This window comes from Topomyia yanbarensis, chromosome 2 (assembly GCF_030247195.1).
Source record: "Topomyia yanbarensis strain Yona2022 chromosome 2, ASM3024719v1, whole genome shotgun sequence".
Classification (NCBI taxonomy): domain Eukaryota; kingdom Metazoa; phylum Arthropoda; class Insecta; order Diptera; family Culicidae; genus Topomyia; species Topomyia yanbarensis.
Window position 1 is genome coordinate 266,699,797 of NC_080671.1, and position 17,243 is coordinate 266,717,039.

General features: G+C 36.1%; 2 protein-coding genes across 12 annotated transcripts in view; both read left to right on the forward strand.

Moving 5' to 3' along the window:
• LOC131683134 (uncharacterized) overlaps nt 1–17,243 on the forward strand; it is a 1,279,861-nt gene that overhangs the window by 277,919 nt on the left and 984,699 nt on the right. For 8 of the 11 annotated variants that reach the window (XM_058964951.1, XM_058964944.1, XM_058964954.1 and 5 more), the window contains one exon: nt 5,573–5,828. In XM_058964951.1, the coding sequence (XP_058820934.1) occupies nt 5,797–5,828 (32 nt within the window). In that variant the 5' untranslated portion in view covers nt 5,573–5,796. Of the gene's footprint in view, nt 1–5,432; nt 5,452–5,572; nt 5,829–17,243 lie in introns of those variants that run through there. The other 3 variants (XM_058964952.1, XM_058964949.1, XM_058964948.1) reach the window with 2 other exon arrangements.
• Nucleotides 1–17,243, forward strand: part of LOC131683138 (uncharacterized) — a 272,485-nt gene that overhangs the window by 158,783 nt on the left and 96,459 nt on the right. The window lies entirely within an intron of this gene.

Sequence of the window (17,243 nt, forward strand, 5' to 3'; positions counted from 1 at the left end):
ACTAGAATTAAAATTTACCCAGAGTCATCAACGGGACCATGGATTGTATTTATTAGGCGTAAAGCAAAGGCGCTAAATATCATTCAAATTTCTAAAGATTTGACTTCGCGATTCTCGGATGTAAAAGAGATCGTCAAAGTTAATAAAGATAAAATACGCATTGTCGTTGGTAGTCTCAAACAAGCCAATGCAATTGCTTCTTGCGAGCTTTTTACGCGTGAATATAGAGCGTATATTCCTTCAAAGGAAATTGAAATTGATGGGGTCATCACAGAATCGAGTTTGACTGTTGATGAGTTAGTTAAGCATGGAGTTGGTCGTTTCAAAGACACCATACTTAAAGACGTAAAAATACTTGAATGCAAGCAATTGCATTCAGTATCACACGAAGGAGATAAAAAAGTTTATCGACTGTCTGACTCATTTCGAGTGACTTTCGCTGGGTCTGCGCTGCCCAACTATGTCATTATCGATAAGATTCGTCTCCCTGTTCGCCTTTTTATCCCTCGTGTAATGAATTGCCTTAATTGCAAACAGCTTGGCCACACAGCCACTTACTGTTCCAATAAGGCACGGTGTGGCAAATGTGGGGGTTCTCATCAAGAGGATACATGCAATGAAAATTCAGAAAAATGTTTAATGTGCGGAGAAAACTCGCATGAGCTCCCTGCATGCCCCATTTATAAATTGCGTGAGGATAAAATTAAACGATCCTTGAAGGAGAGGTCTAAGCGCTCCTATGCAGAAATATTGAAAAATGCTACCCCTAAACCCATCTTCTTAGAAAACACTTACACATCCTTATTTTCGGAACAGTCTGACTCTGACGGAGCGTGTGAAGGTACATCATTTGTTTTACCCGGAAATTCCAGAAAAAGAAAACAGTCTTCGTTTCCCAAGCTGCCAAGAAAGGGCCTTAAAATTTCTCCACCAATAGATAAACTGCGCCCAAAACCGAAAAATTCCGATTCAAAACCGAAATCAATTCCGCCCGGTTTTGGGAACGTACAATCCAAACAGAACACCATTACTGGTAATAATAAAATTTCGACTTCCTCTGAGCCTCAGCCAGGGGTAGGATTATTGAAATTTTCTGAAATTGTTGATTGGATTTTTAAAGCATTCAATATTTCTGAACCACTAAAGAGTATACTTTCAGCTTTCCTCCCAACAATTAGAACATTTTTAGAGCAGCTGATTGCTCAATGGCCCATCCTTGCAGCGATTGTATCTTTCAATGGGTAATTCACCTCCTCCAATGAAAGATTCCATCACTGTTTTACAGTGGAATTGCAGAAGTATCATACCTAAAATTGATTCCTTAAAAATTTTACTGCATAATTTAAAATGCGATGCTTTTGCTCTATGTGAAACATGGCTTACCTCAAACATTAATTTCAACTTAAATGATTTCAACATTATTCGCCTAGACCGAGACACCCCGTATGGAGGAGTGCTTCTAGGAATTAAAAAGTGCTATTCTTTCTATAGAATTAACATCCCCTTGTTTGCGGGCATCGAGGCTGTAGCTGTCCAAACGAACATTAAAGGCAAAGACATGTCTATCGCTTCTATATATATACCTCCCAAAGTTCAAATTGGACAACGTCAAATTTTTGAGGTAGTGGAATCCATGGCTGCTCCGCGTCTGATACTGGGAGACTTCAACTCGCACGGAGTATTGTGGGGTTCCCTCTACAATGATAATCGATCCTCTTTGATATACAATGTTTGTGACGAATTTAATATGACAGTTTTAAATACTGGCGAAACAACACGCATCCCCAGACCTCCTGCACGTCCAAGTGCATTAGATCTATCTCTGTGCTCGACATCACTTCGGTTAGATTGCACGTGGAAGGTTGTACCTGATCCTCACGGTAGCGATCATTTGCCAATCGTTGTTTCAATTAACAGTGAATTAGGCCTTACGAATTCAATCAATGTTCCTTATGACTTAACACGAAATATTGATTGGAAAACATACGAAACATTAATTTCCACTTCTCTTGCTTCGACAGAAGAGCTACCCCCTACCGAAGAATATGAATTCTTAGCGGGTTTAATTATTGAAGCAGCAGAACAAGCCCAAACGAAATGCAATCCTGGAATGACAATAAATAAACGGCCCCCTAATCCTTGGTGGGACAAAGAGTGCTCTGATGCATATGAAGCTAAACAAGTTGCCTACAAAGAAATTATGAAACAGAAAGGGGGTATACGTGAGAACTTTGAAAATTATTTTATTTTGCAAAACAAATTTGACAGTATACGTCGTGCCAAAAAATCTAGTTATTGGAGACACTTCGTTAATGGCTTGTCAAGAGAAACATCAATGAGTACTCTTTGGAACACAGCCAGAAGAATGAGGAATCGAAACGTGACTAATGAAAGCGAAGATTTTTCGAATCGTTGGATATTTAATTTTGCCAAGAAAATTTGTCCCGATTCTGCTGCTGCGCAGAAAATCACTCGCGATGCTCCCACAAGTAACGATTTCATAGATTCGCCTTTGACAATGATGGAATTCTCAATTGCACTCCTCTCATGCAACAATAATGCTCCGGGACTAGACAGAATTAAATTCAACTTGGTGAAGAATCTGCCTGACCTAGCAAAAAGACGCTTGTTGAATTTATTCAATAAGCTTCTTGAGCAGAACATTGTCCCGCACGACTGGAGACAAGTGAGAGTTATCGCTATTCCAAAAACGGGAAAACCAGCCTCCGATCATAACTCGTATCGACCGATTGCAATGTTATCCTGCATCAGGAAATTGTTGGAAAAAATTATCCTACGACGTCTAGACAATTGGGTTGAGGCGAACGGCTTGCTATCAGATACCCAGTTTGGTTTTCGGAGGGGAAAGGGAACGAATGATTGTCTGGCGCTACTTTCGTCAGAAATCCAACTCGCTTACGCAAAAAAAGAACAAATGGCGTCTGTGTTCTTAGACATAAAAGGAGCATTCGACGCAGTCTCCATTGATGTTCTCTCGGAGAAGCTACATCAATGTGGTCTTTCACCGATATTAAATAATTATTTATACAATTTATTGTCAGAAAAGCACATGCATTTTTCATATGGCGATTTGGCGACATTCAGAATAAGTTACATGGGCCTCCCACAAGGCTCTTGTCTAAGCCCCCTTCTCTATAATTTTTACGTGAATGACATTGATAATTGTATTGTCAGCCCATGCACTTTAAGACAACTTGCAGATGATGGGGTGGTTTCTGTTACAGGATTAAAAGCTATAAATTTACAACAACCATTGCAAGATAGCTTGGATAATTTATCAATTTGGGCTTTAAAGCTGGGCATCGATTTCTCTACGGAGAAAACAGAGTTGGTCGTTTTCTCAAGGAAGCGTGATCCAGCTCAGCTTCAGCTTCAGTTGGTTGGTAGAACGATAGCCCAAGCCCTGACTTTTAAATACCTTGGAATTTGGTTCGATTCTAAAGGCACATGGTGAGGCCACATTAGGTATCTAATAACGAAATGCCAACAAAGGATAAATTTTCTGCGAACAATAACTGGATCATGGTGGGGTTCTCATCCAAGTGACATGATAGGATTGTATCAAACAACAATACTTTCAGTAATGGAATATGGGTGCATCTGTTTCCGTTCAGCTGCGAACACTCACATTATTAAACTGGAACGGATACAGTATCGTTGTTTACGAATTGCCTTAGGTTGCATGCAGTCGACCCATACGATGAGTCTTGAAGTACTAGCGGGAGTTCCTTTAAAAGACCGATTCTGGGATCTCTCTTCTCGTTTACTTATTCGATGTGAGGTTATGAACCCACTGGTAATTGAAAATTTTGAAAGACTTGTCGAGCTTCAACCCCAAACCAGATTCATGACAGTGTATTTCAATCACATGTCACAAGAAATAACGCCTACTAGGTATGTTCCCACATACGTCAATATACTAGATACTCCTGAATCCACTTTATTCTTCGACACGTCCATGCAAGCTGAGATTCGTGGAATTCCGGATCATCTACGCTCGCGGGAGATCCCTAAAATATTCACAAGTAAATATCAACACATAGACTGCCTTAAAATGTTTTACACTGATGGGTCACGAATCAGTGAGGCCACTGGTTTCGGTATTTTCAACAATAATTTTTCAATTTCTCTCAAACTTGCAGAACCCGCCTCTGTTTATATAGCGGAACTAGCAGCAGTTCACTATAGTTTTCAAATAATTAATACTTTACCCCCGAACCATTACTTTATCCTCATTGATAGTCTCAGCACAATTGCAGCTCTACGCTCAAAGAGGATTGATAATCACGATCCATTCTTTTTTGGGGAAGATACGAGAATCTCTGAGTAACTTGACAAGAAAATGTTATAAATTTACCCTAGTGTGGCTTCCCGCCCATTGCTCTATTGCGGGCAATGAGAAAGCTGATAATTTAGCCAAGATTGGTGCACTAGATGGTGAAATATATGAAAGACCCATCGCTTACAATGAATTTTATAGCGCTTCTCGACAGAGGACACTTGCTAGTTGGCAAACATCTTGGGACAATGGAGATATGGGACGATGGCTACACTCAATTATCCCTAAAGTATCAACGAAGGCATGGTTCAAAGGATTGAATGTAAGTCGGGACTTCATCCGTGTGATGTCTAGGCTCATGTCCAATCATTATACTTTAGATGCGCATCTCCGTCGTATTGGGCTCGCTGAGGGTAATCATTGTGCTTGTGGAGAGGGTTACCATGACATTGAGCATGTTGTTTGGTCCTGCACTGAATATCGTGAAGCCAGATCACAATTAGTAGATTCTTTACAAGTCCAAGGAAGACCAATCCATGTTCCTGTTAGAGACATCCTGGCGTATCGCGATCCTCTATACATGGAACTTATCTATCATTTTTTAAAAACAGCGTCTGTCAAAATTTAATTAAATTCATCTCCTGATACTCTCATCCAAGGCTAATCATTCACCAATTAAAGTGTCCTAGAATATTTAGTTTTTAAATTTAGACAATAACAGAAAAAAAGTAAATAAATACACCCGAAAATACTAGATCATTATGAAATACAACAATGTAAGGAAAAAAGCAAACAATAAAGTGATTTCAGTGTTAGTTTTAGACAAAGTACTAGTATAGTTAAAATTAGTCTTAAGGATTTTTGTAACGTGCTATGTAAAAAAAGAAACTGGCGTAAAAAGCTTTTGCAAATGCCGTGTCAAATAAACGTATGGAAAAAAAAGACGCTCAAAGAGAAACTATTAAATTTAATTTAACAGTCACAAATAAAACGTAAAAACAAATTCTTTTATTTTCATTTTCAGATATATCCTTGAACAAGTATTTTGCAAATGGGCCGTTGTTACAGTGAGCCCTTATGAAGAGTTTTGCATTTTTTGGGTATCGTAGAAGTTTCTAGTTATCAGTTCCGAGATATATTTCGCAATTCAAGTAAATTCTTTGGTTTTATATGTGGTTGATATGAAAAACATCAAATACCTATCGTAATAATACTACATTATAAAGATGCAAAATAAATATTCCAATATTATAATTTATTTAAACCTTTCAGGTATCATCCATGCCACTGTACAAATTAAAGTGGAATAATTAATATTGTTGTGCATAGTTTCGTTGTTCGGAGATTGTGAAGATGTTCCTTCCTGTTCGATGTATGAGTGACGGTACTTACTAGAATATCTACTGGATAGAACCGTACATACTAAGCGAAAATGCTAACCAACAGGGAAAGCGTGTCATCGGAATGCAAGAAGATGATGCATTCGCTGAACAGCTATGAAGAAACTCGGAGCACTGCTAATAAACCGGTAAGGCATATTACATATAACATACCGTCACCGGGGGTTACATTACGCCAAAATTGGAGAAATATATTTAAGCTCATAGTTCAATTTTAAGGTTATTTTTTGACAAAAGCAACGCAGTATTTTATTCGTTGGTTTATCGCGAATATACAAATTAGATATAGTTTTAAAAGAATGCTTGTAAATAATCGTAGCATGCTATGAAACTAAACATAAAATATACACAAAAGCATTGCAACTTGGATTCTCTTGGAAAATTGTAATAAACAAATCAAATGATTAGATAATAGGATAGAGATCACGTTAAATTAATCTGGCAATGTAATGCAATTATTTGTGTTATTGGTTTTTGCCCGCTTTCTGTGATTATTTGGTAATAGAGTACTATATGTTAGAGATGGTCGGGTTTCAATTTTTTCGAACCCGAACACGAGAGCTTGAAAATTTATAAACCCGTACCCGACCCGAGCCTAAAATTATAAAATTTTAAAAACCCGAACCCGACCCGAACCCGATCGTTTTAAAATTGAAAAACCCGAGCCCGATATGAACCCGAGAATTTCAAAATTCGAAAAACCCGACCCGGACCAAAAAAATTTAAAATTTTGAGTGATCCTATCCGAACCCAATTTGTTAATACGGAGAATCAACCGAAGATCTCGAATATTTGAAATTTTAAGCACCCGAGCTGGATCCTAGGCTCATCTATGAATTGTAGAATCACTTGAACTTGAAGTAGCACCATACACGTATAGTTATATCTGCATATAGCAAAACGAATTACTGGCGAGTGGAATTCGCATTTATATTTACTATTACGGAACGTCGAATTTGTAATGTTCTAAGAAATTTATCATGGGGAAACAAAAAGCTTAATGATGTTAGTTACAAACAACCTTGCCCATCGTATTTAACCAAAATTTCTTTTTTTTTCGAATGCCAATCCTGCAAGAGTAATTTTGTATAATTTATTGCATGTTATTTAATACATGCAGCCTTGATAATTGGGTCAATAAATGAGGAATAGAATTCTCTTTTTATTACAACATAAAACCCTTAAAACTTCTGAATAATTTTTAATTATTTTTTTACGGAAATGTCCTCGTTTGACACTATCGGTCTTCCTTGACGGTGAATTTGCACACGGTACAGTGGTCCCAAAGAGCAAAAAAGGGTTTTTTTTAGATTGCGTCAAAACTGTTGACTTTAGCAATATGATGTCTTTGAGAAAGTTTCTTTGAGTAGAGCGCCCCTTCTTTCTGTCTTATCGGATTGATGATTAATCCCCCTAATAGTGAGTTACGAAATTTATTTTCTTCAATGATTCAGATAGACAAATACTTATTTCAGCAAAGTCGTAGAGAAACTCGTTACAAACATTTTACTTGAAGACTTCAACTCTGTATCTTTTAAGCTTTTTGAGATATGGGACATTATTTGTAAAAGGCCCCTTAAAAACAGTTTTTTCATCATAATTTTTCTTCTAAATTTTTCCATTATATAAATGTTCTAGAACATTGTTTGGACTATTAAACTGCAATACTTTGCCGAAGACGGAAACTTGCTATCGCTAGTATATGTGGAGATATTCACGTTTTTCGATTGAAAATTGCTCTTTTTCCAATGCCGATAACTTTTAAACGGGCAAAAACGTCATCAAATGCAGTTGATTACTCGCCGTTTGGTTGCACTTGTGCCTTTGTTATGAAGTAGGCGCAAGGTAATTGTCAGTTTCCGGCGTATGCATTGAGTTTATGAACAACTGTAACTTTTGACACAAGCTAACAGAAGTTCGGATAATACTTAAAAAGCACACTTTAAAGTTCACATAAAGTTCTTAGCGAACTTTCAAGCTGCTCAAGCTTTAATAGAACTGCTTAAGCCGCTATTAGAACACAAAACGTATTGCAAAAATACTTAAAACAAGAAGCTTATGCAGCTCCTTTATATCAGCTTTTGCTTGGGTTTTTACTCAAGACGTGCTTCCAAACGTTAGAAAGGCTAATTATTGCGACTGTAACCCTTTATTTCAGAACTAATAGTAATATATACTGATGTATTTAATGCCGGAACAGCTCTAGTATGGACAAACTTCAGCTCTAGTATTTCCATAGAGGGCCGCCTTGGGGAGATCTGATTTTTCCAGCATTTGTTGTGCTTTTCTTGCACCTTAATTTGTTTACAAAGTGGTTTGCCCGTTTAAAAGTTATCGGTTTTGGAAAAAGAGCTGTTTACAATCAAGAAACGTGAATATCTCCACACATACTAGCGATAGCATTTTTCCGTCTTCGCAAAGTAATGCAGTTTAATAGTCCAAACAATGTTCTAGAACATTCATATAATGGAAAAAATCTAGAAGAAAACTTATGATGAAAAAACTGTTTTAAGGGGCCTTTTACAAATAATGTCCCATATCTCAAAAAGCTTAAAAGATACAGAGTTGAAGTCTTCAGGTAAAATGTTTGTAACGAGTTTCTCTACAACTTTGCTGAAATAAGTATTTGTCTATCTGAATCATTGAAGAAAATAAATTTCGTACCTTACTATAAGGAGGATTAATCATCAATCCAATAAGACAGAAAGTTCTACTTTCTTTTCTCAAAGACACCATACTGCTAAAGTCGACAGTTTTGACGCAATCTAAAAAAACCCCTTTCTTGCTCTTTTGGACCACCCGTGCACGGGTTAGAATTTTTGACAGTTATCCTAGAAAAAAAGATAGGGATCAAGGTAGTTCAATTGAAGGTAATTTTTAATAATTTTTATTTGCTTTTTGTGTATGAAGAAATGAAACAAAAAATTCGACTACGTATCTTTAAGGTTGGACAGAGAAAGGGTAAAATTCGCAAACGAAAAAAGCAGTTTTTATCCACACAGTATGTCAGTTCTTCATAAAAATCAATCAGCAGTACTGTAACAACATTCTACATACGCTGATTGATTTTTATGAAGATCTGACATACGGTGTGGAAAAAACTGCTTTTTTCGTTTGCGAATTTTGCACATTCTCTGTCCAACCTTAACGTCATCTGCATCAGAAAAAAATCAAAAACAGCCCACGGTGTCTCTGGTAGAACAATATTTAATCAAAAAATCAATATCGCTGGAGTACTCACTAATCGAAAGCTTAGATATTCCTCTTTCATCTGAGACCAAATTTGGAATGTTCTATCGGGGGATTTAGAACATTTATTTTTTTTTAATTTTAATGATTATTTCTGAAGTTTGCGTTTCAATGAATAGTTCTCAAAAGATATCTAACTTTAAAAGGGATAAATTTTTGGACATACAGGAAGTGCTTGTTACGTTAATAAGTACCTCCGACGACAGCAATGGCCAACATTTAGCCAATTTCGCGTTCATATTTTATATTTGAAAAATATTTTCACTCGGGTTTTTTGACACTGGTAGAACAATATTACCACAAACAAATCAATATCATTGATGTACTCACCATCTGGAAACCTGCTCCTCTTTTGAAAGAGACGAGTTTTGAATTGTTCTTTCTAATGGTATAATAATAAATAAATATTCAAGTTTCTATACATATGGATAACTCATTCCTCGTTTGTACGTCGATCTAAAAATCTAACTTTTTTAAATTGATGAATAATTGTTATCAGAATACTAACTTTCAGTGCATGATGTATTTGCGTTATTTGAATTTTCTTAGTGTATGTATTGTTAAATAGGGGAGCCCGGGGCTAGTTGGCGGTTGGGGTAAGTTGGCGGAATCCCCTTTTCTCCATTTCTATTAGTCAAAAAGCGCTGTCTCTCGTTGTGAACCTGAAGTAATATGAAACGCATTATCCAATGTGTTTTTGTTTCAAAACATTTAGTTTTGTAGAAGATGTGGGCGATATTGTGTTTTTGAGCATACTTTGTAAATTTTCTCAATTTTAAACATTTTGTGTTATTTAAGGTAGTTTTCAATCTATTCCCCAAATGATTACATTTTTCGATAGTGCGTGAAAAGAACTTTCAGTATCCGTATAGATATAACACCTATTCATACACAAAAGTAATTTTTTAGATCCTTTTTATAAAATGTACTGTTGGGGTAAGTTGGTGGTGACGTACACGGGGCAAGTTGGCGGTACTGTTTAAAGTGCAAAAATAGTTACCAAATATTTTCATTTCTGGAATTCACCCCAAAGCAAAAGAAACTTTTTCTTGTGTCTCTCGTTAATGCAGGGTACAATTATTTCGGCCAATCGCCTGAAGAATTTCGAAAATTTGCTTTTGAATATGGAGTACACGTCGAAGTCAAATTGACGGGGTATTGAGAGTGAAATATAATGATAAGCGTCGAATACTATACAGTTTTATTGAAAAGACAATTGGCACATTTCATAAGGACCACTGATTTAATCGAATTTCTATTTGATTGCTTATTTTCGTGTATTCCGCCAACTTACCCCTTACCTACCACCAACTTACCCCGGGGCTGGGGTAAGTTGGCGGCTTTTCCGCGTTACATATTTTTGTCTCTAGAAATGAAGACAACGTATCAACCATTTTCATAAAATTCAGAGATGTTGCCAACAGTCTGCCCTTTCATGCAACGTGTTCTATTTTGCAAGATCTACCAAAATCAAAGGGCTTGAAAATGAAAACTGAAAACACCGCCAACTAGCTCCGGTCTTCCCTACTTATTTTTTGGGTTTTTTCGCAAAGGAACATCATTGAAATTGATACATATTTAAACGACTTCTCTTTTCTTTATATTTTATGTTATTGGAGATATTCTTTGCTCGACATTCTTCTCCGACCCTTTCCTTTTTCAAAATTATATCAATTTCGGATTTGTGTGTGCAAAATTATATCAATTTCGGATTTGCCGCCTTGGGGAGATCTGATTTTTCCAGCATTTGTTGTGCTTTTCTTGCACCTTAATTTGTTTACAAAGTGGTTTGCCCGTTTAAAAGTTATCGGCATTGGAAAAAGAGCTGTTTACAATCAAGAAACGTGAATATCTCCACACATACTAGCGATAGAATTTTTCCGTCTTCGCAAAGTAATGCAGTTTAATAGTCCAAACAATGTTCTAGAACATTCATATAATGGTAAAAATCTAGAAGAAAACTTATGATGAAAAAACTGTTTTAAGGGGCCTTTTACAAATAATGTCCCATATCTCAAAAAGCTTAAAAAATACAGAGTTGAAGTCTTCAGGTAAAATGTTTGTAACGAGTTTCTCTACAACTTTGCTGAAATAAGTATTTGTCTATCTGAATCATTGAAGAAAATAAATTTCGTAACTCACTATAAGGAGGATTAATCATCAATCCAATAAGACAGAAAGTTCTACTTTCTTTTCTCAAAGACACCATACTGCTAAAGTCGACAGTTTTGACGCAATCTAAAAAAACCCCTTTCTTGCTCTATGGGACCACCCGTGCACGGGTTAGAATTTTTGACAGTTATCCTAGAAAAAAAGATAGGGATCAAGGTAGTTCAATTGAAGGTAATTTTTAATAATTTTTATTTGCTTTTTGTGTATGAAGAAATGAAACAAAAAATTCGACTACGTATCTTTAAGGTTGGACAGAGAAAGGGTAAAATTCGCAAACGAAAAAAGCTGTTTTTATCCACCAGTATGTCAGTTCTTCATAAAAATCAATCAGCAGTACTGTAACAACATTCTACATACGCTGATTGATTTTTATGAAGATCTGACATACGGTGTGGAAAAAACTGCTTTTTTCGTTTGCGAATTTTGCACATTCTCTGTCCAACCTTAACGTCATCTGCATCAGAAAAAAATCAAAAACAGCCCACGGTGTCTCTGGTAGAACAATATTTAATCAAAAAATCAATATCGCTGGAGTACTCACTAATCGAAAGCTTAGATATTCCTCTTTCATCTGAGACCAAATTTGGAATGTTCTATCGGGGGATTTAGAACATTTATTTTTTTTAAATTTTAATGATTATTTCTGAAGTTTGCGTTTCAATGAATAGTTCTCAAAAGATATCTAACTTTAAAAGGGATAAATTTTTGGACATACAGGAAGTGCTTGTTACGTTAATAAGTACCTCTGACGACAGCAATGGCCAACATTTAGCCAATTTCGCGTTCATATTTTATATTTGAAAAATATTTTCACTCGGGTTTTTTGACACTGGTAGAACAATATTACCACAAACAAATCAATATCATTGATGTACTCACCATCTGGAAACCTGCTCCTCTTTTGAAAGAGACGAGTTTTGAATTGTTCTTTCTAATGGTATAATAATAAATAAATATCCAAGTTTCTATACATATGGATAACTCATTCCTCGTTTGTACGTCGATCTAAAAATCTAACTTTTTTAAATTGATGAATAATTGTTATCAGAATACTAACTTTCAGTGCATGATGTATTTGCGTTATTTGAATTTTCTTAGTGTATGTATTGTTTAATAGGGGAGCCCGGGGCTAGTTGGCGGTTGGGGTAAGTTGGCGGAATCCCCTTTTCTCCATTTTTATTAGTCAAAAAGCGCTGTCTCTCGTTGTGAACCTGAAGTAATATGAAACGCATTATCCAATGTGTTTTTGTTTCAAAACATTTGGTTTTGTAGAAGATGTGGGCGATATTGTGTTTTTGAGCATACTTTGTAAATTTTCTCAATTTTAAACATTTTGTGTTATTTAAGGTAGTTTTCAATCTATTCCCCAAATGATTACATTTTTCGATAGTGCGTGAAAAGAACTTTCAGTATCCGTATAGATATAACACCTATTCATACACAAAAGTAATTTTTTAGATCCTTTTTATAAAATGTACTGTTGGGGTAAGTTGGTGGTGACGTACACGGGGCAAGTTGGCGGTACTGTTTAAAGTGCAAAAATAGTTACCAAATATTTTCATTTCTGGAATTCACCCCAAAGCAAAAGAAACTTTTTCTTGTGTCTCTCGTTAATGCAGGGTACAATTATTTCGGCCAATCGCCTGAAGAATTTCGAAAATTTGCTTTTGAATATGGAGTACACGTCGAAGTCAAATTGACGGGGTATTGAGAGTGAAATATAATGATAAGCGTCGAATACTATACAGTTTTATTGAAAAGACAATTGGCACATTTCATAAGGACCACTGATTTAATCGAATTTCTATTTGATTGCTTATTTTCGTGTATTCCGCCAACTTACCCCTTACCTACCACCAACTTACCCCGGGGCTGGGGTAAGTTGGCGGCTTTTCCGCGTTACATATTTTTGTCTCTAGAAATGAAGACAACGTATCAACCATTTTCATAAAATTCAGAGATGTTGCCAACAGTCTGCCCTTTCATGCAACGTGTTCTATTTTGCAAGATCTACCAAAATCAAAGGGCTTGAAAATGAAAACTAAAAACACCGCCAACTAGCCCCGGTCTTCCCTACTTATTTTTTGGGTTTTTTCGCAAAGGAACATCATTGAAATTGATACATATTTAAAAGACTTCTCTTTTCTTTATATTTTATGTTATTGGAGATATTCTTTGCTCGACATTCTTCTCCGATCCTTTCCTTTTTCAAAATTATATCAATTTCGGATTTGTCAGACCATTTTACTTTTATTTCGTGTATTTATATCCTTTGTATCGTGGGCTAATAAAACCGAAATGCTTCTTTTTGATAAAGCCAACTTTAAAATTTCATCTTTCCTATATTTGCTATAATAAAATTGCTACTTTGAACAAATAAACGAACCCTAAAACAGATAACAGCTTGCTACTTCCATTCATTTACCACAGACTATAAAACATTGGTATCTAATAATTCAACCTCCCAAAGGTATCTGTTTAAAGCTACTTATTGAAAAACTACCTAAAAATTGATCATCATAAAAATGTATTTAAATTTTTTTTTAACGTTTTAAAGTTATGCTCAGATGAAAGAGGCGCATCTAAGCTTTCAATTAGTTAGTACTTTAGTGATACTTATTTTTTTGTCTAAATATTTTCTCACAGAGACACCGTGAGCCTTATGACCCTATTGACAATTCGTATTCGACAGTTTACATAACGTCGCCCTCGTTACTGGTTGGTCCCCGAGCTGCAACGGCATTCAAAGTATGTCGAAATTTATATTCCGTAGTGGAAAGTTGAACCAATATTATCTGACAAATTTCCTTTGACTTGGTTTAATGGTGATTGTCATGAAAAATAAATTGTATAGAGATTTTATATGTCACTTATTGTTGAATTGAATGCTCTCATATGAGTGCTCGCTTAAAAAAATAAAATATGTCGCGTAGTTTGCGGATCTGAAGAGAAGAAATTTTGTACATGAATATAAAAATACAATATTTGAGCACCAGAAAATATGACGAATTCTAGCGATTCAAAAGTGGTAATATTTAGTACGGCCCTATGTGTCATCCATTCATATCATGAAGAAAAGTTAATTACTACAAAACGACACTGAGTGTTGTGTATAGACGTAAACAGCGTCAAGAAATGGTTGGGTGTCATTTGTTAAAAGGACGAACCCGAAAATTCCAAATTTGAAAAACCCGAACCCGACCCGAACCCGAGAATTTCAAATTTGAAAACCCGACCCGAACCCGAGAAATTTAAATTTATAGTACTCGAAACACGTCGGGTTCGGGTCGGGTCCGGGTTTCAGGTTCAAAACCCCGAACCCGACCATCTCTACTATATGTCCATTTTTTCGAAAAACTACTTTACGCTAAGATTCACTAAAGAATATAAAACGCAATATGTGGGCGAACATGGGGAGACTTGACCAGGTTTACAGCTAAACCTGCATACATAAATCTCTAAAAAGGCCTTCAATCCCTCAAAGGTCATTGAGATATAATGTGCAAAGTTATTGTGCGACTTCATGATTTTTTAATCAAATTTTTGAAAAGTTACAAGTTTTTCTCAGATCGTTTTTTTGGTCAAGTCACCCCACTGCGGGGGGAGTTGACCAAGGCGTGGGGAGACTTGACCAAGAGAATTTTAAAAAACCGTGCCAAAAAATAATGACATAAAACATACTGTAATTATTTTTTTCCATATTGTCGAGATCTTTAGGTAGCAGTAAAAAATATAAAAGGGTTTCATTTGACAAATTTCGAATTTGCGCATAAGAGCACAGGACCTAACTTCCAAACGAACGCCTAAAACAACTAGCTGGTACATGTGTGAACGCCTAAAGCAACTGGCTGATACCGAGTGATGTCTCGTTTAACCAAGCTTAGAAGGGACCATTCATAAACCACGCAGACTGAAATTTGAGATTTTTTTGACATTAAAAATGTCTTACTCCACTATCTGGGGCTAGGTGTCATTCTAAAATCTAAACTATCTCCCATGTAACGAAACTATGTAAGGTTTGCACGCTTATAATTCCGATATTACTAGATGGATTTTAATCATTCATACACCAACCGATTCAGAAACACCTAACTTAAATATTGGTAATAATTTAATATCTCCCCAATAAAAGTAGACTTGGAAATTGGTAAAATTAAAAAGTTCACGAAAAACGGGAAAATTACCATTCGTGAGGCAGATTTCTCAGACACAGCCGTCAAGAGAGGGAAGCTTAGTTGCTCAATGAAACATGAAAAGTCATAAATAGAAGCAACGCATGTCCGTTTAAATCAGTTGTTGCTCTTATCCCATACGAGCAACATCGTCTCCGGGCGATGCAATAAGCGCTATCGATTTTCGGCAACGTTGGCATTTGCACACACTCGCACCTAAGTGACTAAACCATATACTGTTAGTTTATAAATAGAGGTGACGCATACCCGTTTGAATCAGTTTTTGTTCTTATGTCGAACGGGTAAGATCATGGCTGCAGCGTCTGGGCACTACAATAAGCGGTAGACGCTATGCATTTTCGGCAGTGGTGGCCGTGTGCGGAGTTTTCGGGTACCAGCACGGTGTCACAGAATGATTTGCAAAGTGGGTGGGCGGGGTGGTTTTGATTTAATTCAATACGGTGTGTGCTGCTTAAGAGTGTTGCGTTTGAAAAAAATATATTTATTTTTATGCATGCGTGTGCGTTGTAACTTGTTAATCCATGTTTACGGCGCTTTGTAGCTGCGTAGGGTAAAGAGCCTATTGGTTTTCATGTTTCATATTTCGGTGATATGTTTTTTATCAGTAAGGCATCTGACAACGTGCTTCTGTAGCTATTGCACTGTTCAGCAGCGTAGTATTTTATATAGGAGAGTACACTCAGGTTTCTTTATGCGGATTTTGAAATTTACGCGGTTTTCATTAACGCGTTTTTTTTACATTTACGCGGTTTTCATTTACACGGCCTGTATCCCCTGCGTGAAAAATCTGAGTGTAATTGCATCGGAAACAATCACATTCCCAGCAGAACTTTTTGTTTTCTAATTTCAAACACTATTGATTCGTACTGCACACAACGGAAAATTTTAAAACAGAACTTACCGTCCCATGCAGCAGTTGAAGCGGGTGTTCTTTTTCAATTCAAATTCAAGCCATGTCTTAAGCGTCACTGGACTTAAAATTGTTTTCCCAGTTTATCCAGTCAGAATATCTGTCCTACCCTATGTAATTTAAAACACAGTTCTAATTGCGTTTTAAAGTATACAACAAATAGAACGGTTGGGTATACTAATTTAAATTTTAAAATAAATCTTTTAAATTATGAAACAAACCGCTGTACTGAAGATATAATTATGTCAGTCCTATTACCACATAAAACACCTATATAACATAAAACGCTGCAGAATTGGTTTAATAATACAATGTTTACACTACAGAGTTATAACACGTTTTAAGGTTCAAGTTACCTTTTTTAAGCATGTGTTAGAATTGAACGCTTGGTAGTGTGCGTAGGAAAATTTGTGTTCAGCTTTGCCACCGGATTATCCATTTAAACCTTTTTAAAACTCTAAAAGAAGAATATCAGTCGATTTATTAGATCATCACGATTCAATTCATGCAAAATACCTGCTGAAAAAACCATCGGCTTAGCTAAATGGTGCTTTTGAAAAAGTGGCTGTGGTTTTTTCATTGCGCAGTTGTGTTGCGTACCCCAGCTCGGTGTGGTAGTGTGATAAAAAATCACAGCCACTTTTTCAAAAGCACCATCCAGCTATGCCGATGGTTTTTCCAGCAGGTATTTTGCATGAATTGAATCGTGATGATCTAATAAATCGACTGATATTCTTCTTTTAGAGTTTTGAAAAGGTTTAAATGGATAATCTGGTGGCAAAGCTGAACACAATTTTTCTTACGCATACTACCAAGCCTTGAGGTAACTTGAGCCTTAATAATTAGCAACAAGAAAAATGTCACCAAGATAGCATAAAAACCCGTTTTAACTGGTAGTGCGAACGTTGCATAACAATGTAATTTATCAAATAATTTCATTTTTTCCACCACTAATCGATCAAGAAATACTTAAACTTAAGATTGTTTACTTAAGTTCATTAGTACATTATTGAAAATTT